The 21,229-nt window shown below is 40.6% G+C and overlaps 2 protein-coding genes across 2 annotated transcripts in view; both read left to right on the top strand.

Moving 5' to 3' along the window:
• Positions 1 to 2,598, top strand: part of LOC141441277 (probable 3-hydroxyacyl-CoA dehydrogenase B0272.3) — an 18,700-nt gene extending 16,102 nt beyond the window's left edge. The window contains exon 6 of the mRNA XM_074105953.1: positions 1,989 to 2,598. Within this exon, the coding sequence (XP_073962054.1) occupies positions 1,989 to 2,224 (236 nt within the window). The 3' untranslated portion in view covers positions 2,225 to 2,598. The remainder of the gene's footprint in view (positions 1 to 1,988) is intronic.
• On the top strand, positions 2,159 to 21,229 carry Ipk2 (Inositol phosphate kinase 2). The gene is made up of 6 exons (XM_074105851.1): positions 2,159 to 2,211; positions 8,129 to 8,326; positions 9,765 to 10,010; positions 17,549 to 17,737; positions 18,742 to 18,934; positions 20,731 to 21,229. Exons 2-6 carry the CDS (start codon positions 8,140 to 8,142, stop codon positions 21,227 to 21,229), a joined length of 1,314 nt encoding a protein of 437 aa, XP_073961952.1. The 5' UTR covers positions 2,159 to 2,211; positions 8,129 to 8,139.

Raw genomic sequence — 21,229 nt, 5'->3', positions numbered from 1 at the left:
AAAAAGGGTAAACAATCTTGACGAGTCTTTTTATAGAAAAACGTTATTGAAAAACCAGTAACATTACTTATGATACCAAAAGCATGTAATAGTACATTGTGTCTTAAGGGCGGTAAACAAGGAATTACGAACGAGAGTCTATTAGAAGCCCGAAGTCGAAGACTGAGGGCTTTAATGAGTCGATGTTCGTAATTCTAGTACCGCCCGTGCGACATACAATGTTTTTCATCACATTTGCGAGTAAAATTGTATGTTTGTAAAAGAAAAACTAATATTTTTTCAAAAATTGCCGATACCGCTGACTGCGCTCTTGGCAGCGCCAGCCTCCGCGCCCCCCCGCCCCCCCCCCCAGCCTGACCATGCGCGCGCCGCGCTCCTGCACGCCAGCACGACCAGCACGCCATGCAGTATCACACTCATTTACCGACCTTGGGCTTCATGACAAGAAAATTTGTACGGGCAATGACTCATTTACCGACCACGGGTTTCATGACAAGCACATTAAGGTCGAGGGTTTTATTTGGGGGGTTGCAACCAAGGTAGCCTGCATGTTACGACACTGTTTACGAGCAAGTGTGATGCAAATGATCAAATGTCCTTGCTAATTGTTACATATTTGCTGTGAATTATTTTCAAAAGTGTTTTTCAATAAAAAGACACGTCAAGATCGCTTACCTTCTTTCTAATGCTAAATAACCGGCCAAGAGCGGGTCGGACACGCCCAAAATAGGGTTCCGTAGCCATTACGAAAACATTAAGTAATATTTTTCTAAGGATTTCGTATTTTATACGGAATCTTCCAAGTTTAGGTATATTTTATACCTTAGGCTGCTATTTACTCATAAACTACTAATAATTCTCAAGCAAACTTAGCCGTTATAGTTTTCCTTGAAAGTTTGATATACTTACTACCATCCTGAATTTTTTCAAATTTTTCCACCCACCGGTTTTGATTTTAAAGGGGGGGCACGCTCGATTTTAATGAAAATTTGCACTTTAAAGTTGAATATTTCGCAAACAAATCACTGAATCGAAAAATCGTTTAAGCAAACCCCTAATGGTTTTAAAAGACCTATCTAAGGACACCCCACACTATAGGGTTGGATGAGGGAAAAAAAATCATCCCCACTTTACGTCTATGGGAGGTACCGTAAAAAAAATAATTGTTTTTGAATTTTTAATTGAACCATTTTGTCGGCATAGTTTACCTATATATCCGTGCATAATTACAGCTTTCTAGCATTGATAGTCCCTGAGCAAAGCCGCGGACGGACAGACAGACAGACAGACATGGCGAAACTATAAGGGTTCCGTTTTTGCCATTTTGGTTCCGGAACCCTAAAAACGGAGTATAGACTGATAAGAGCGCGGGACGCAACCTAGTTTAAACTTTAGTATGTATACTAAGCAATCCACAATAGAGAAATCATGCAATAGAGAAGCATATCACGCCCTGGATACTTAATTTATTTATTTATTACTAGAGTTTACCCGGGGCTTCGCGCGCGTACCTACACTATTCGGTCTGGTAGTTACAATTGAAATTCCGGGATTTTACAAAATTCCCCTGGGAAATCCCAAAATCTATATCGTGATCTTCATTGAGGTTGTGTTAAGAACTAAACTTAGCAGTTGAAATTTCAAGATTTTGCCCTATCCCGTAGAAATATCGGGATAAAAAGTAGCCTATGTGTTATTCCAGAAGTCCAGCTACCTACATACCAAATTTCATGACTAAGCCCGGCGGTTGTTATTTCAAGATTTTATCTTTATCCCGTAGGTATATCGGGATAAAAAGTAGTCTATATGTTAATCCAGGGTATATATTACCTGTATGCCAAATTTTATTCAAATCCGTTCAGTAGTTTTTGCGTGAAAGAGTAACGAACATACATCCAAACATCCATCCATCCATACAAACTTTAGTGTTTATAATATTGTGGGATATGGGAAAAGTGGGATTGACAATCAATATAATGTTGTTGTAGGAGACGCGTCAGCGCGCGACATCGATACCGCCATGAAGTTAGGCGCAGGTTACCCCATGGGGCCGCTGGAACTGGCTGACTTCACGGGATTGGACAACAAGAAGGCTATATTGGCTGTCATGCTGGATAAAACTGGCCACACCGCGTTCAGGCCGGTGGCCATCTTGGATCGGTTGGTGGGGCAGGGGAAGCTAGGCAGAAAGAGTGGGGAGGGAATTTACAAGTACGATAAATAAGTCGTAAATGTAACATTGTTTTTTATAGAAATAGGCTGGTTTTTCCAACGATATCACCTTTATTTTCGGACTTTTACTTTTATGTATATATAGGTATGCAGCCAAAATGGCAAAAACGGAACCCTTACCTGTAGTTTCGAGTGTCTGTCTGTCCGTCCGTCCGCGGCGTAGACAAAGTCTAAGAACTTTTTTTACTTTTCTAACACTGTGGCGTATAGTAGCTTTGGAGTTTATTAGTGTAAGAAAGCTGTAATTTTGCATGGATATATTGTGTGGCAATTATGCCGACAGTGGTAAAATTAAATTTAGGGTCCCATAGACGTGAAATGGAGGTGAGTTTTTTCTCGTCTGACCTGATAATAATGGAGTATCGTTGGAAAATTTGCATAGTACTTATAATAATAATAATTATAATAATTTACCTATTCAAAAAACTCATTTTACATCATATTTAAGTTAAGAACATACTGTAAAAGAAATATTTACAAGAAATGCCTGAACTAGTCTAGTATAATAATGAACATAATTTAGCTAGAGCTGTTATTTGTTACTACAAAAATCGCCCCCCTGTCAGTGTAATTTTTGTAGTGAAGTGATGTTTGATTTGTAATATTAATATGTTTATAAATGGAAAGTTTAAATATATCGTATCATTTCTTTATCCAACCAGTTAGTAATCGTTTTATAATTCCTCGGAAGATTCCATTTTCTGTGGCACGTCATCATAGAATATCTATATTCCGATAGCGTCATATGAAACACAGCACATAGTTGGGCCAATCAACTATTTTACTGACACTTTGGGCGTCTCCTGCGTTACCAAAATTGTCTCTGGCCTTACCAGTTTAAAAGTTGATTGGCCCAGTTAAAACAGACTAGGTACCTATATGATACTATAGGCACTATTTTGTAGGCTGGGCCGAATATTCGTTTTATATTCGGTATTCGGCATATTCGGCTGGTTTACCGAATATTCGTATTCGGCCGAATATTCGGCTAAATCACCGAATGTTCAGCAAAGTGGTACTCAAACTTTTTACTGTATTGAGCCATGTATGAGTTGAATGTTAAATGTGTTATTTTTATGAGGTACAGTGAGGCTTTATGTTTTTGTTGACTCTGTAGCTTTATTTCCAATAACAGCAGATAAAATAAGTATGTAGCCGTTTTGATATTAAACTACAGTGATCTTTATCATAAAATAATACGTTAAAATCAATCAGGTCTTTATTGTGAGAAATTAAGCAACTTTTTTGTTTTAATCAAGAGTTGCATGATTAAATTACAACATTTCAACAAAAAATAATTCATATTTGTAGTTTCTACTTAGGAATTAATTATTCGGTAAAAATTCGTATTCGGTGAAACCCGTGTTCGGCCCATCTCTACTATTTTGATCCCGATATTCCCACGGGATCAGGTATACGCATGATGTTGATGATGATGAAATTTGCACGTGTATTCTACATATAATAATGAAACTGAGGTCATTGCAGCCTGTAATTAAATGCACACACACACATACTTCAATTTTAGAGAAAGAAAGAAAATACCTACATTTATTCACAACACAAAACACAAATAAACAACACGAAGGATAGTATAGTGTAATTGCAGTTGTGAATCGGACACTGGTTCAGCATAATAGAAGCGTTCTAATCTAACACCCCAGTGCTAATTTTCAACCAGCACCGTCGGTGACCTTCGTACCTACCTACTACACATTATTAACTATATAAGACTACATAAATAGATAATTTGTAAACTATTAACCATATTTATTTATTTGCGAACGCAGATAGTGTTTAAACTTAGTATAAATTAACTGTTTTATTGTCAATTGTAGTTGGTCTCCGCGATACAGGCCCAGAGTCTAGTGTGGAGGCCGCCATGAACCTTTATTAAATTGTTTTTACTTTTTTTACTTTTAATTCACAATTTAAATTAATAAGCTTTGTAACTTTTGGTCATCATCATCAGCCAGAAGACGTCCACTGCTGAACAAAGGCCTCCCCTTTAGAACGCCACAATGAACGACAACTATAGCCACTTGCATCCACGGTTACCCGCAACTCTCACGATGTTATTTACAACTTTTGGTACCTAATTTAGTGAAAATTTCGGTCAACGGCCAGGTCATTGCCTAAATCAGGACTTCCTAACTAAGGGGCACGCTCTCTTAGCGGGGCGTGGAGAATGATCAGGAGGGGGCGTAATCTAAAAAAAAAACTATTTAACGCGTAGGTAAATTAACTGTCCCGAAATGCAATTCAATCGCAAAAGATGTGCGTTTCTTGTTTTTGTTGAAACTTAATAAATACTGAAAAAAATATTTTTGGTTCGGGGAGGCTCGGGGAAATAAAGGTTGGGAAACACTGACCTAGGTGGATGGACCGCGAGAGGGCGTCTCTAAAACAGCATGCAAAAAAAGTTTCTTAAGTACCTAAGTTGCTTGTTCGTAATATATCAAACATGCATAATTGGAACAAAAAATCTCATGAATAACATAACATAACCGAAATACAACAGAACGTAATATAAAACTGGGCCCGCGTGCAAACTACGGTCCAAGCCCTCTCATTCTGAGAGGAGGCCTGTGCTCAGCAGTGGGACGTAGGCTGGGATGATGATATATTTTATGTTGTACCGTGGCACCAGTATGTACGGAACCTTTCGTTCGCGATTCCGATCATCACTGTGCCGGTCTTTGGGCCTACGCATCTAAATGAATGGACGCCAGAGAGACTACTACGAAATGCAAAACTCGAACTTCGTATGTTGCCGTCCCGCTGACGCTTATGTCATTTAATACGCGAGTGAAAGGGACGGTGCGATACGAACTTCGATTGCCGAGTTTCGTAGTAGCCCCTATGTTGTATTTCATTTTTATATCAATACTGTAAGTATCCAAACAAATTTTAAATACCTAATCTATTACATACTATTGTTTTGAATAGATATTATCGTGGGCTGCAATGATAATGAATAATGTATTTTAAAATGCGTATCTTTTCCATGCATAGACATAGGTACGTAATTATCTGCGCGATTAATATTGTTTGTTACCTTAATCCATTGCCTTAAATACCTACCTGAAGGCTTTTCTCAGTGTGTACCTAGACTTTTTGTTACCTCGATCGAAGGGAAGACCGTGTTGCGGAGATATTATGATACAGTCGTGCTGAGATGTTTATGCGCAGTTCCAGCTCCGATTTTTATGACGGCGACTATACATTTAACGGTGGCGTAGCGTGCCTTGGCGGGGCCCCGTATAAAAAATTGTTTGGGGGCTCTTATGAAGGGTAAAGATTTCTCACAAAAGAAAAAATAATGTTTGCATAAAAGCAAAAGAAATATTTAGTCATCATAATTATCTATGTCACTTTTTCCAAAAATTTTACAATTTTTACGCACGTCGGGGGCCCCGTATAATTAATACAGCAGATACGGCAGTAGCTATACGACCCTGACATTTAACTCCCAATCTGAAGCGAACTGATCACAGCGCATTCTCAACTCTGATCTATTTAAATCCAAATCTAAGTGTAAAAACCAACGTCATATCTAAAGATAAATCGTCCGTCAATCGCGATTTATGACGATTAGATAAAATACACCTTCCTCTTCAGTATTCTTCAGTTTTGCTAATATTACATATTATTGCAAAAAGATTTCGCTCCCGACGCGCGCGGTTGTGAGATATTGGAACTCGTAGGTTGCATTTTATGAATGATTAACACTTTATATTTTCCTTGTGGTTTAGTTTTATTCATCTTTATTGAGGTCATGTAAGAAAAATATGCTGTGAGATGTTTCGTTGTAGTATTTTGTTTGTCAGTTGTCTAGTGATTTTTGAACGGTTCTGTATCTACCCGCGACAGAAGCTACGTTTACGTGGTTTATTAAAACTGTGTTGTGTATACGTTGGAGTATATAATATTAAGAAATTCACGTTGTAGTAGAATCGCAAAGAAGTGTCGGGAAAAATGTGGTATAAAAATTAATTTAATATAAAAATATCGTGGCCTTCGCGGCTTAGCTTGCATTGTCTTACACAGTGTCTGTGATTATTTGTTTAGTTTTTGGCTGGTTTCTTAAATAGTTCTTTTATTTTTTTAGTGTAAATTGAACCAGTTCAGCAGTAAGTTAAATATGTTTCAAGTTGACATTAAATTTTTAGATTTTTAAGTAAACATTTGAATGCTTATATGATATGGCTAAAGATTTGAGTCTGTATTCATGTCAGCTACTTACAGTAACACCCTTTAAACCACGTTTACAGCGACTAAATGATCGGTTGATTGATAAAGAAGACTAGTATTTACTAAAGCTTTCATTACAAACTTTAGGGTTTATCAAAGGTTTCTATGGTCAAACCACAAAATTTTAAACACGCTTTAAATCCCTAACAGATGATTGAACAGGCGTAACGATATAGGGACACAGCTACTGTTAGATCGAGATAGTAAATAGTAATGTACTTAAACCTCCGCAGATTTACATTGCCATTCTAATATAGATATTTATAAGTACGTATAAAATAAACAACATTCAAAATTTCGTCAGGGAATAACCGATAAGTACATTCTATTGATTCATACAAACATCAAAAATTTTTAATCGTATGTTTATTATGTGATGTCATGTTTACGATATGATATGAAATTAAAATTTTCTGACGTAAACGCTGTTGATTTGATAGCTGTCTGTAAAATGTTATCCTATGCTATCCTTGCCTTGCACATCTCTGGTCGAAACGTAGCCTTATTATAGCTCGGTGTTTCTTAAACTTTTGTAGTCACAGAACTCATATTAAGTGATATTGTAACGGATAACTCACGTCTTAAATCGAGCCCCCGAGCCGCGAGTCGCCGAGTCGCGTGCTCCTGTGAAGAAGGGCTACGAAATAGCCCGAAACATGTCGAGCTAAACTCGATTTAAGACGTGAGTTATCCCGTACAATATCATTAAATATGAGTGAGTCTCACGGTAGTTTCATGTTCAAAATCACAGAACCCATTCAGAATTGGAAACCGTGGACTCCTGTTGGAGGCTATTATGGAAAAAAACTAGGTAGGTACTTACATCGTTTATTCATAACAGCCGTATAGGATGTGTAATGTTTGACATAGGCCTCCCTCATCACATCGTTTATTAATGGGTACTTACTTATGAATAATGATCAATAAAAAAGTTACAAAAAAAAAAAAATACAAAACCGAAACGACGAAAACAAGTCCGGCCTAGAATCCTGTCTAGAATTCTGTTATTAAATTCAAGGTTCAACATTCGGGACCTTATTACTGAGGATTTTTTAATCGGTCACGATTTTAATTGGGTTCCGGCTGTTAAACTTTAAGTTACTTAACAGAACAGAGTTCTGGACCACTAGACTTGTTTTTCTTTTTAGTTTTAAGGCAGTCGGGTTTTTGAATTTTTAGGGCCTCCGCTAAGTCGCGCGGGTGCACAGCTTGGCGCGAACGCGGCGTGATTTCAAAAGTTTTCTATAGCCTTCAGCAGCCCAAGTAAAAGCGCCAGCTTGTAACGATGGTGTAACCGGGGAGTTGGTGGTGGAATGAAGAAGAGGCAGGAGAAGGCAGACCAGTAATATTGATTTAAGATAATTATAAAAGCATAGTAAAAGAGAACTTTTCACTTTTACTATGGTTACAAACTATACGAGTAGAGTAGGTCTATATCCTCCTACGGCGCAGCGTCCTTTATTGGTCCTTTATAGGTGACATAAAGTTTCATGTTGATAAAACAACAATTTTACTTAGGCGCTGGGGGTTATAAAAAACTTCTGAAACAGAACGCCGCGTTCGCGCCAAGCCCGCGCGACTTAGCAGAGGCCCTTGGGGTAGCTTCCTAATTTTTTACCAACTCTGTTATGAAACCTTCCAGTTTGAACTTCGATGACTGACACAGAAGTGCAGCCCCGCCGCCTCCGGCGCAACCGTTCCATCTACCAGGTGCACTACGGTCTGCCGCGCGCCGAGCGCGAGGCGCGCCCTCTCGTGATGCCGTTTGACTCGCTCGAGATACAAGCCTACGGGAAACAGGTCGCCGGACACACCAGCAGCCAAGACAAGCAGTTCCTGGGTCAGTGCAACTTAGGGCCTTCGCAAGCTGACGCGGGTGCACTTCGCGGGCGCACCTGTGGGCACGGGTGCAGGTGACACCCGGCGCAACCGTTACATCTACCGGGTGCACTGCGGGCTGCCGCGCGCTGAGCGCAGGCTCGGCTACTTCTTAAAAGTATTATTTTATTACAAATCAACTAAAAGTTAGAAGTTGTTACACTTTTAAGACAATTCAATCATGGCTCATCTGCCTATCAATACTAGAAAGCTGTAATTTTGCACGGATATATATGTTAACTATGCCGACAAAATGGTACAATAAAAAATTAAAAGAAATTTTTTTTTAGGGTACCCTATAGACGTAAAGTGGGGGTGATTTTTTTTTCTCACCCAACCCTATAGTGTGGGGTATCGTTGGATAGGTCTTTTAAAACCATTAGGGGTTTGCTAAGACGATTTTACGATTCATTGATTTTTTTGCGAAATATTCAACTTTAAAGTGCAAATTTTCATTAAAATCGAACGTCCCCCCCTCTAAAATCTAAACCGGTGGGTGGAAAAATTTGAAAAAATTCAGGATGGTAGTAAGTATATTAAACTTTCAAGGAAAACTATAACGGCTAAGTTTGCTTGAGAATTATTAGTAGTTTTACTCTTAATTAGCACCCTGAGGTATAAAATATACCTAAACTTGGAAGATTCCGTATAAAATACGAAATCCTTAGAAAAATATTACTTAATTTTATCGTAATGGTATCGTAATTAAGATTATCAGATTTTTTCTATTCAAACACGATATTACTTATGTTTTGTATTGAAATAATAATATACATATTTAATAAGTGGATAACTGAAAATCGACTACTTTTTGAGAAATAGTCTAATATGGACCTCCGCAAAGTAACGCCTGATTCAATAAATTGTTCATGCAAATCAAAATCTACAGCCAATGAGGGCTATCGCGAATGAATTCGCCGCTAGAGGCGCTAGTGTAGCGTGAGGTCTCCGAAATGTCAAATCTCATAGTTTTTGGGTGAGCTACGCGGGTTTATTTATAATAAGAATTTTTTTGTGAATATTTTGCATAACCTGAAATTATTTATGGCAATTATGCGTTACGGGGCAATGAATGTCTATGTTTTGAGACAGTTTTGTCTTTCGGAAACTTTTGTCCTCCCTTTTTTTCCGAACAAAACGGGACTACGCAACACTGTGGTTGCTGGATATTTTTATGGTACGGTTTTTAAGGTGTTTAAATACGATTTAATCTAAACTTTGTTTTAACGCCCGTAATAACAGACTTTGAAAGCCACACTTAAAAACCTCACGCAACAGTGCGCCATCTAGTGAGACAAAAAACGATAGCCCTCATTCGTAGTGTGACCACTAAAGTGAGGTGGTTAAATCGCTTGAATAACCCAAAAGTTATTTTAAAATTCCTACCATCGGTTTTCCAGGTCTCCTCCAGTGCAACAACGGCACGATCCTTAAGCCAATCATCAAGGAGTGCCAACGACGAGAGGTGGACTTCTACAGCCACCTCGCGGCCACCTCGGAGCCCGACCTCGTGGAACTCAGGAGTTACGTGCCGGTCTATTACGGCTGTCGAAGGTTCACCTACAACGGCCATGAGCAAGAGTATATTATATTAGAAGATATCGTCGAGAGGATGCTGGAGCCGTGTATTATGGACGTTAAAATAGGTAAGGGGAAAGAACTGCGAGGCTACTACGAAATTCGAAAATCGATGTTCGTGTCGTCCGTCCCTCTGACACTTTTACTATTTAATACGAGAGTGAGAGGGACGGTACGATACGAACTTCGATTTTCAAATTTCGGAGTAGGCCCTCTGACCATCGGGCCATTATTAAAGCGTTTCAACCGTCACATTTTGTTACGAAGGCTGCAGAAATCGATAGCATTTACGATATTTTAGACGAGCCAGCAGGAGTGATTGAAGCCCAATATGAAGTGCGTAGGTGAAGTAGATGACTATAGGTCCACTCCTGCTGGCTCGTGCTGAGGTACCGACCGACTTCAGACTGGTAGAAAATTATTTTCATGTTTTTTTGTAGTCGGTTCAATTTTTTGTTATATATTTTTTGATACAACCACTAACTTCAAGGGTAGGTACTAACGTGCCTATACTACCTACGACCCAAATAAACATACTTTCAATATGTTTTAATTGAAAATATACGTTTTTTTTCTTATTTAAATAAATTAGCACGCACAGTTTGTTACTAAACAGTGTGTTACCGACAGTCAGGCTTTTTTTAAGGGAGGTTAAAGTAACAAATTTCTGTAACTTAACCATGACATTAATTAAATTAATTAACAATTACCATTGAATATTTATTAAAATAAATGAAAATGGGACACAATAATAAATTAAAATTAGACTAATTTAAAAATATTCATAAAAGTAAAACAAACTAATAACTAAACTATAGCTAAAAGAAATTTGAAAAAGTATCCCCCCGCGGCATGGACCAAAGGATGCTGGCAACATTTCCTCGCTATAGCAATGCTGATACGTTGTGCGAGGAAGCTGCCAGCTCTACGGTCCCATGTGGTATCCAAGAGACGTTTGGATAATTCTTTAAAGATATTTTTTGCGCTGTCTCTTGCCATCATCTCTGGCGATGCCCGATGGCTCCAGTAGCGCTGGCACATTGACGGTGGCAAGAGAGCGACGGATAATGTCATTGAGCGCAGAGTGTCTCGAGAAGCGGCCTACACTCATCAGACTTGGTTAAATTTCTAAACAAAAATAAATGACAGCCGACAGATACTTTGATTAATTATTACTTGTCAATTTACTTTGCTGTACATTGCTGGCAATTGTAATTTTGTTAGAAAGTTAACAAGGTCAGAATTTTATTTTATTAGAATTAGTTCGGGCACACGTGTTACGTAGATCTTATCAAAAGATTGTATTCTTTATATTGTACCGCAATTTTTCTGAATAAATCCTTATTATTATTATTAATTAAATTAATGTCATGGCTAAGTGTTATGGTAATACGTTACTTTAACCTCACTTGTCATGTCACACCCGTGCCGGTTATCGTTGGGAACGATGTACTCGAAGTTGTTGACCACTATGTTTACCTGGGACAAGTTGTCCAGTTGGGTAGGTCCAACTTCAACAAAGAGGTCGCCCGAAGAATCCAACTCGGATGGGCAGCGTTCGGGAACTTCGTGATGTCTTCTCGTCCAATATTCCGCAGTGCCTGAGACTAGAGTCTTCGACCAGTGTGTGTTGCCAGTGATGACTTATGGCGCTGAGACATGGTCCTTAACTGTTGGCCTCTTAGAGAGGCTCAAAGTCACGCAACGAGCTATGGAGAGAGCTATGCTTGGAGTTTCTTTGCGCGATAGAATCCGGAATACGGAAATTCGTCGAAGAACTAAAGTCACTGACATAGCTGGAAAAATATGCAAATTGAAGTGGCAATGGGCAGGCCACATCGCTCGAAGAACATATAACCGTTGGGGGAGAAAAGTCCTCTAGTTGCGACCACGAACCGGAAGACGAAGCGTTGGCAGGCCTCCCACCAGGTGACTGACGACATCGTGAGAGTAGCGGGAAACCGGTGGATGCAAGTGGCAAATTGTCGTTCATTGTGGCGTTCTAAGGGGGAGGCTTTGTCCAGCAGTGGACGTCTTCGGGCTGATGATGATGATGATGATGATGAACCTCACTTAAAAAAAGCATGGCTGCCGGTAACACACTGTATGATCACTACTTAGTGACAGCTGTCACAGAAAGTTTCTCTCACGTGTCAAATGGTTGTACACAGTGTACGCATCATATTGCTGCACAATTTTTTTTTTAATTGGGGTTTTTGTAGTCATATAGCTAGCTAAACTTAAAATTTATTTCAAAATCGCTTTGTATATAAAATACACACTATACGATGACAAACCGGCCAAGTGCGAGCCGGAATGGCATGCTGAGCGTTACCTGCGTGATACCGGGTGACTTATCATGTTACTACAGCTTTTCTTGTAACCCATAATTCCATCTGGTACGTTTGCACAGCTGTCCGATAGATGGCGCTGAACTATGCCGCAACTCGGTAACGTTGTATCACTCGTAATATAATATTATTAATGAACTTATCGTAAAACGACCATCCTCCAGCTTACCAGCTGAAAAAAATATATTAAATCAATTTTTGGCAGCGGCATCCTTGTTAAGGTGTTGCTCTTAACATATAAATATAATATATCGGTAGAATTTTTCATCACACTTGCTCTGCTCGTAAACAGTGTCGAAACATGCAGGCTACCTTGGTTGCAACCCCTCAAATAAAACCCTCGACCTTAATGTGCCTGTCATGAAACCCGTGGTCGGTAAATGAGTCATTGCGCGTACAAATTTTCTTGTCATGAAGCCCAAGGTCGGTCAATGAGTCAATGTGCGTACTGATACTGCTGCGCGCGCTGCTGCAGGACCACATGCACACGCACGTTGCGGCGCATGCTGCGGGAGGGGGAGGGGAGGGCGGCGCTGCCAAGAGCGCAGCCTAAGGTATCGCCAATATTTGGAACAATTATATTTTTCTTTTAGAAATATAAAATTTTACTCGCAAATTTGATGAAAAACATTGTATGTCGCACGGGCGGTACTAGAATTACGAACATCGACTCATTAAAGCCCTCAGTCTTCGACTTCGGGCTTCTAATAGACTCTCGTTCGTAATTTCTTATTTGCCGCCCTTAAGACACAATGTACTATTATAACAAGTGATACTGCAAACACAGCATCTTTCCTATGCTTGGAGAAGTCCAAAATCTTTTTGTATATTTATATTATTTGAAACAAAGGAGGTTTAGAACGCAGGTTTTTCTTTTATATTCAGCATACAACGGTTACTGCCCAGCGTTCTTATTCAACATCGAAGCTCTGTCACAAATGACAAAGTTTCATCACGTCATCCCAGCCTACGTCCCACTGCTGGGCACAGGCCTCCTCTCGGAACAAGAGGGCTTGGGCCATAGTTCCCAAGCGGGCCCAGTGCGGATTGGGAACTTCGCACGCACCATTGAATCGCTTCGCAGGTTTGTGCAGGTTTCCTCACGATGTTTTCCTTCACCGCAAAGCTCGTGGTAAATTACAAATGTAATTCCGCACATGAATTTCGAAAAACTCAGAGGTGCGAGCCGGGATTCGAACCCACGACTTTCTGCTTGAGGCCAAACCACTAGGCCACCACGGTTACGGGGACAAAATTTCATGTTCATAAAAAACATTTACTTGGACTGTAGTCCGCGAGAGATTTAAACCAACACCTGGTTCCTTTTTACAAGCTGTTATTTAGTTTCACCTGTCCCGATGTCTGTCTGTCTGTCTGTAGTCAAATCTTGCAAGTTAAATTTTAACTTGAAATTTGGCATACTTATGTAAATTGCGTGACAATACAATAATAGATAGGTAGATAGATAAAAAACTTTATTCACAAACATGCCATGACAATAGTACGAAAACAAACAAATCAGGCAGGCTAAAAGGCGCCGACTCAGCATGTGCTGCGACATTGCTGTCCCAGCGTTGATATTCTGTCGGAACCAGACTGGTCTGATAGTGACATCCTGGTAGTCCGGCCAGGATCGTCTCCGCAGAATGGAACTCTTCAACGGTTAATAGCAGCGACTTGAAATTTGGCATGCAAATTTAGTTTGGGTGACAATGCAAGTAAAGTCGACAATAAATACAGTCACAGCTTTTAAATGTTATTTTTATCAAAAACTTATTAAACCGGCCAACTGCGAGCCGAGTGGCACCGGGATACCGGGCGACTTGTTTACAATTTTTCTTGTAACCCATAATTCCATCTATTACGTTTGCACAGCTGCCCGATAGATGGCGCTGTAGCATATCGCAACTCTGTAATGTTGAGTCACCCGTACCGTAATATAACATTATGGACTTATTTAATACGTACGCCTAGCAAATTTCGTTAAAGCAAGTTATAGTTAATAACTATTATATTATTATTACACCTTTTCTGGTAACCCATAATTGCATCTGGTACGTTTGCACAGCTGCCCGTTAGATGGCGCTGTACCATGTCGCCACTCGGTAACGTTGTGTCACCCGTGATATAATATATCATTAATGAACTTTCAAATATCCTTGTGTTACGGACGTCAACGTCTCTCATGATTGACAGACTATTCTGACTTTCAATCTGTCAAGAATTTTTGAAAGCGGCGCCTACTTACTACTTGGGTGTTGCTGATTGCACTGCCGACTACAAATAATCACCTCGCCTGTCAATATTATTAATAATATTAATATGTATGCCTGGTCATTCTAAGGTTTTTTTTTAATAATTCGATATAAGGCTAATTTTTGGTATACGACTTTTATTTGTAGGTCAGTTTAAGAACCTATCTATATTTTCGAATCCACCAAAATTTGGTTCCGGAAGATGGTAAAAAAAAATGTGTAATAGGTGATTTTGATTTATTTTGAGCAAAATGTTACCAGTAAAGTTATTGTCAAAATATGTTTGAATAATTCAGTTTTTAAACCCGCAAGCTGAATCCACCAATATATCTAACAGGAAATTAAAAACAAAACACCCCCACACAAAAAAGAGATTTTTTAAGTGACAATTATCAAGAAATTGGATTGTACATAATTATCATTTAAAATCAAACAAAAGATATGATTGGAAATTACGTATTTTGTTAAACCGATATAACATGAGCAGCAACAATAAGTACAAAAAGTCTCAAGGCACGTTAAAAAGACATACCTAAACCTTAACTATGCTTACCTTTTATGCCATTAGATTAGCGTAATTAATTTTTAATTTAGAAAATATGAAGCCTTTTTTAAGTTCCTTAAAAAATTTAGTGGATTTTATTGTGTTACAAAGAATAAAACGAGTAAATTATGAAGTATAGGCTTATAGCAATTTCGCCTGATTCTTTTTACAGAATTATTAAAGATGATTTTTTATAAAATTTTACTGTCGCGGTTATAAATTTTGGTGATTATTGAAGAATATATTTGCAAATAACCTGACCTAAATTTTAATGCAAAAAAAATGCTTATTTGAATTAATGTTGATTTTACTAAGAAGAGCGAAGATGTTAGGTGACTGGGGTAATAAAGCGAAATTAAAATAGTGTTGCCGAAAAATCTATGGTTTTCGTCAAGTCACGTGAACATCTTCCGCTTTAATCAGGCCAGGGTTGGAACCCTGCTGTTCATGACGGTGCTCACTGCTCATCATACTACCGGGTGACTTACCATGTTATTTACCTACACCTTTTCTTGTAACCCAAAATTCCATCTGGTACGATTGCACAGCTGCCCGATAGATGGCGTTGAACCACGCCGCAACTCGATAACGTTGTCTCATCCGTGATTTAATATATCAAATAAACATTTCGACTTAATTGAAGAACGAAGATTCGTTATCCCACTTCTGAAATTAGAAATTTTTGAAAGAGTCACCCTTTATGGTGATGCTCGCTCTCTGCGTTATCTTGTATGACAGACGATTGATATAGAATTTTTATCCAGAATAGTGAATTACATCGACAAGTATAATAAAAAAGCGAGTGTTTGTCGAGTCCCGGGCGAGGCAAGCGAGTTTTAGAAAATCTTTGAATGCAGTTTTGTTTCTTTTTTAAAATAAAGGAATGTCTCATTTAAGTAAAATGAGCCAAGTTAAGGATTTAAGGTACCCTCCAGGGCCCGACTTATTTTTCCACACTGTATATTGATAGAATTGATAGATAATATAATATAATGATTGAATGATAATAATTGAATTGAATATTTTTATCAGCGATATTGCTTTCACAGCACACACTAAGTAAGTACTGTTGAAGTGTTGATATTTTTTAAATTACTGGATTCCCTATATTACTACGACATTTTTAAATATTTCAATATCGGAGTTTGATATATCGATATTTTTTTCAATTTTAATCGGCTTTTATTTAATAGGTAGAGATTTCGTAGGTAGAGATGCTAAAGCTATTAATGCTGACTGACAGTGACAAGTGATAAGTAACAAAAACCGGCCAAGAGCGTGTCGTTCACGCCCAGGATAGGGTTCCGTAGCCATTACGAAAAAATCAAATAATATTTTATAAGTATCAAAGAGCGCGTACTATTTCGTATTGTGTACCTACTGAATCTTCCAAGTTTAGGTAAGTATATTTTATCTCTGTCTCAAGCAATCTTAGACGCTATAATTTTCATTGTAAATTATATTTATTTACTACCATTCTGAATTTTTTCATATTTGCGCTTGGCGCTTGATTTCAACTTCTTCTTTAATATTCAACTTTAAAGTGCACATTTTCCACTTTAAAGTTGAATATTTCGCAAACAGATCTCTGAATAGAAAAATTGTCCTAGTAACTCCGGTTTTAAAAGACCTATCCAACGATACCCCACAATAAAGGGTTACCCCCCCACTTAACGTGTATGGGAGGGAGGTACCCTAAAATATTTTTTTTACTTACTTTTCTTGTACCACTGTCGGCGTGACTCATATGTATATTCATGTCAAATTACAGCTTTCTACTTCTAACGGTCTCTGAGCTTGCCCGCGGACAGACAAACAGACGGACAGACCTGGCGTAACTATAAGGGTCCTAGTTGACTACGGAACCCTAAAAAAGTGGGTAGAGTAGGTACATTATGATCAGATTATGGTATTTTTTTTAATAATAAAAATACATTTTGTTTTAAGATAATATGCAAATAAATAAACTAAAAGAGGTTAATAATTAAATTAATTAATGTACACTAGCTTCGTTACTCAATGAGTTAAGTACTCGTGGACCAAGTCTTTTTGTGGACGCGTACTCGCAAGACCCAGTCCGTGTTTTGCCTAGTTAGTACGTCTCACCTCTACCAGATGGACTGCTCAGCAAGTAAAATTATTCGCTTATTATGTTTTTAGTAAACAGCTATTACGTTTCAAGTGACTCAACGCTAGCGAGTTGCGGCAGGCTACCGCGCCATCTACCGACAAGTTGAACAAACGTAACAGATAGTGCTCGCGTGGGAACTACGGTCCAAGCCCTCTCATTCTGAGAGGAGGCCTGTGCCCAGCAGTGGGACGTACCTATATAGGCCGCGATGATGAATACGTACCCAGCAAGCGAACAATTGTTTGCATCGTTGCTGTATAAAAGTCTCGGGTAAAATGGCTCGTTTTATGCTCTCGTTGTACAAACTACTATATTTTTTTTTCAGGCAAACGAACATGGGACCATATGGCTACAGAAGAGAAAATACAGAAAGAGCAGTCCAAATACAAACAGTGCAAGGAAGAGTACGGGTTCTGTATCCCGGGCTTCCAAGTGTTCCGTCTGGCCACGGGCAAACTGCTGAAGTATAACAAAGATTACGGCAAGCGGCTGCACGGGCAGACTGTCAAAGATGGTAAGCAAACGTCACGGTACACTTGATACCAGTAGGGTCACACGAATTTCGAAAATCCCTTTCACTCGCGTATTAAATTTTATAAGCGTCAGCGGGACAACAACATACGAAGTTTTGCACAGATATAGATTACACTAGATTACGCAAATGCATCTACTTCGCGTGTCTGAACCCCGACCAAAGCAGGTGGTAGGAACTTGTGCAAGGTCCGTCCGGATTGCTACCACCATCTTGCTCGATAATCCTGCCGTGAAGCAGCAGTGCTTGCACGTTGTGTTTCGGCGTGGAGAGTAAGACATCCGGTGAAATTGGCAACACGTCTGCAATACCCCTGATGTTGCAGATGTTTATGGGCGGTGGTGATCTCTTACCATCAGGAGACCCACTTGCTCGTTTGCCATCCAGTCGAATAAGTCGGGGTTGGTCTTTGTATGGACAAAGACTGACCGCTAACTGACTTATCATGACTAGTGACTGACTCGAGCCCCACGGCGCGGGCGGGCGGCGCATTTGAATCGATTTTGCGCGGACATCGGGGAATTCGCATCGCTAATTCGCTCTTGAGACGTCACAGTAGATATAAAAAAGTGACACGGTTGGTTTTCATACAGATTGAGGTGTTTGCGTTATCCAGTGTAATCTATATCTGTGGCCTGGCTCTATCTATACTATACGAAGTGCACAATTCGAACTTCGTATCTTGCCGTCCCGCTGACGCTTATGTTATTTAATACGAGAGTTTATCTATCCCGCGAGAACTATGCAATTTAACGGTTTTTTTTATTTGAAAGGCTTTCTAGCGATGGTTCTTAGACATGTTTCATCAAAATCAGTTCAGCCGTTTTCGAGATATTGAACTTTGAAGCGACAAAGTCGGGGGTTTTCCAACTTTTTGTTGGTTAGATTAGTTGTAGAACTGTTTGTGTAATCGTAATCATTCACTTCAACTCTCGTGGCACTTCCTATATGATACGGTGTAATGGGTAAACTTTGGTTTCCGCCAGCAATCCGCAACTTCCTGAACGGCGTGGGCACGAGCCTGTGCCGTGCGCTGATCCTGCAGTTCCTGAGCACGCTGTGGAAGATCCAGAAGTGGGCGTCGCGGCAGACCGCGCTCCGCGTCTACTCGTGCTCGCTGCTGCTGTCTTACGACGCGGCCAAGCTAAGGGAGTGCTGCGGGGAGGAAGATGTGCTCACGTGAGTAGGATACAGGGAGTGCTGCGGAAATAGATGTGCTGCCGTGAGTAGGATACAGGAGTGCTGCGGGGATAGTGCTGACGTAAGTAGGATACAGGGAGTGCTGGGAGGAAGATGTGCTGCCGTGAGTAGGATACAGGGAGTGCTGCGGGGATAGTGCTGACGTAAGTAGGATACAGGGAGTGCTGCGGGGAGGAAGATGTGCTGACGTGAGTAGGATACAGGGAGTGCTGCGGGGAGGAAGATGTGCTCACGTGAGTAGGATACAGGGAGTGCTGCGGGAGGAAGATGTGCTCACGTGAGTAGGATACAGGGAGTGCTGCGGGGAGGAAGATGTTCTCACGTGAGTAGGATACAGGGAGTGCTGCGGGGAGGAAGATGTGCTCACGTGAGTAGGATACAGGGAGTGCTGCGGGGAGGAAGATGTGCTCACGTGAGTAGGATACAGGGAGTGCTGCGGGGAGGAAGATGTGCTCACGTGAGTAGGATACAGGGAGTGCTGCGGGGAGGAAGATGTTCTCACGTGAGTAGGATACAGGGAGTGCTGCGGGGAGGAAGATGTGCTCACGTGAGTAGGATACAGGGAGTGCTGCGGGGAGGAAGATGTGCTCACGTGAGTAGGATACAGGGAGTGCTGCGGGGAGGAAGATGTGCTCACGTGAGTAGGATACAGGGAGTGCTGCGGGGAGGAAGATGTTCTCACGTGAGTAGGATACAGGGAGTGCTGCGGGGAGGAAGATGTGCTCACGTGAGTAGGATACAGGGAGTGCTGCGGGGAGGAAGATGTGCTCACGTGAGTAGGATACAGGGAGTGCTGCGGGGAGGAAGATGTGCTGACGTAAGTAGGATACAGGGAGTGCTGCGGGGAGGAAGATGTGCTCACGTGAGTAGGATACAGGGAGTGCTGCGGGGAGGAAGATGTTCTCACGTGAGTAGGATACAGGGAGTGCTGCGGGAGGAAGATGTTCTCACGTGAGTAGGATACAGGGAGTGCTGCGGGGAGAAGATGTGCTCACGTGAGTAGGATACAGGGAGTGCTGCGGGGAGGAAGATGTGCTCACGTGAGTAGGATACAGGGAGTGCTGCGGGAATAGTGCTGACGTAAGTAGGATACAGGGAGTGCTGCGGGGAGGAAGATGTGCTCACGTGAGTAGGATACAGGGAGTGCTGCGGGGAGGAAGATGTGCTCACGTGAGTAGGATACAGGGAGTGCTGCGGGAATAGATGTGCTGACGTAAGTAGGATACAGGGAGTGCTGCGGGGAGGAAGATGTGCTCACGTGAGTAGGATACAGGGAGTGCTGCGGGGAGGAAGATGTGCTGACGTGAGTAGGATACAAGGAGTGCTGCGGGGATAGTGCTGACGTAAGTAGGATACAGGGAGTGCTGCGGGGAGGAAGATGTGCTGACGTGAGTAGGATACAGAGACTGCTGCGGGGAGGAAGATGTGCTTGCGTAAGACAACTTTAAGCATTTTGTACGAAATTAATAATTCCATAAAATTAAAAATTAACCCTTCTAGTTTTCTAATTTTTCCCCAAAAATATATTTTCCAACTGTTTCATATAGGTAGACAGCCAATTTTTTTTGCCATTTGGCAGTAGCACAGTGATGTAAAGGGCGTGTTCAATCACTGTTCAGCCGTAGTCCTATAACCTGAAATTGGAAATTCAAACTTGGTGTCCTGCCGTCCCGCTCACTAGATTTAGTTTTTTAAAAGTCTGTCGAGTTTTGATTTTTTAATTTAACAACCAATTTGGCAACTCGCTGTGACAAAGTACTATATTTTAATTCCAGGCCCCGTCCTAAGACAAAATGCCGGACGGAACCCGTCGCGCGGCGCCACTCAATGCACAGCGACACGGGCTCCAACTTCAGCGGCCAAATCTCAGCCAAGGGGCCCGTTTACAAGAAAGTCAACTCCGTACCTCTTACCTCCATGCACGTAGCACAAGGCAGTTTTGCACAACCGTCCACAATCAACTCCCCTTGGAGTGAAGCGCTAGAGAAATTAAACTTAAACCACTCTTTTGACCATAATTATGAGGATAAGCTATCTAAAATAAAAATGAACTATAGAGCTATACTTGACCAGTTGTCATCGGACTCCCCTAACCCTAGGGAGTGGGGGACGGTGAAGATTATAGACTTCGCGCATGCGTTCTTCAATGATGAGGAGGAATTGGCGGTAGATGAGAACTTTAGGGACGGTATAGACGCTTTCGCGTTTTTGAGGATGTTTTTAAAGATACTGACGGACCGAGCTAGAAGAGGATCACCAAATCGTATTAGTTGA

This window comes from Choristoneura fumiferana, chromosome 23 (genome assembly GCF_025370935.1).
Source record: "Choristoneura fumiferana chromosome 23, NRCan_CFum_1, whole genome shotgun sequence".
NCBI lineage: Eukaryota > Metazoa > Arthropoda > Insecta > Lepidoptera > Tortricidae > Choristoneura > Choristoneura fumiferana.
Note: the sequence above shows the minus strand (reverse complement) of the source record. Positions and strands in the feature narration are given on the sequence as shown.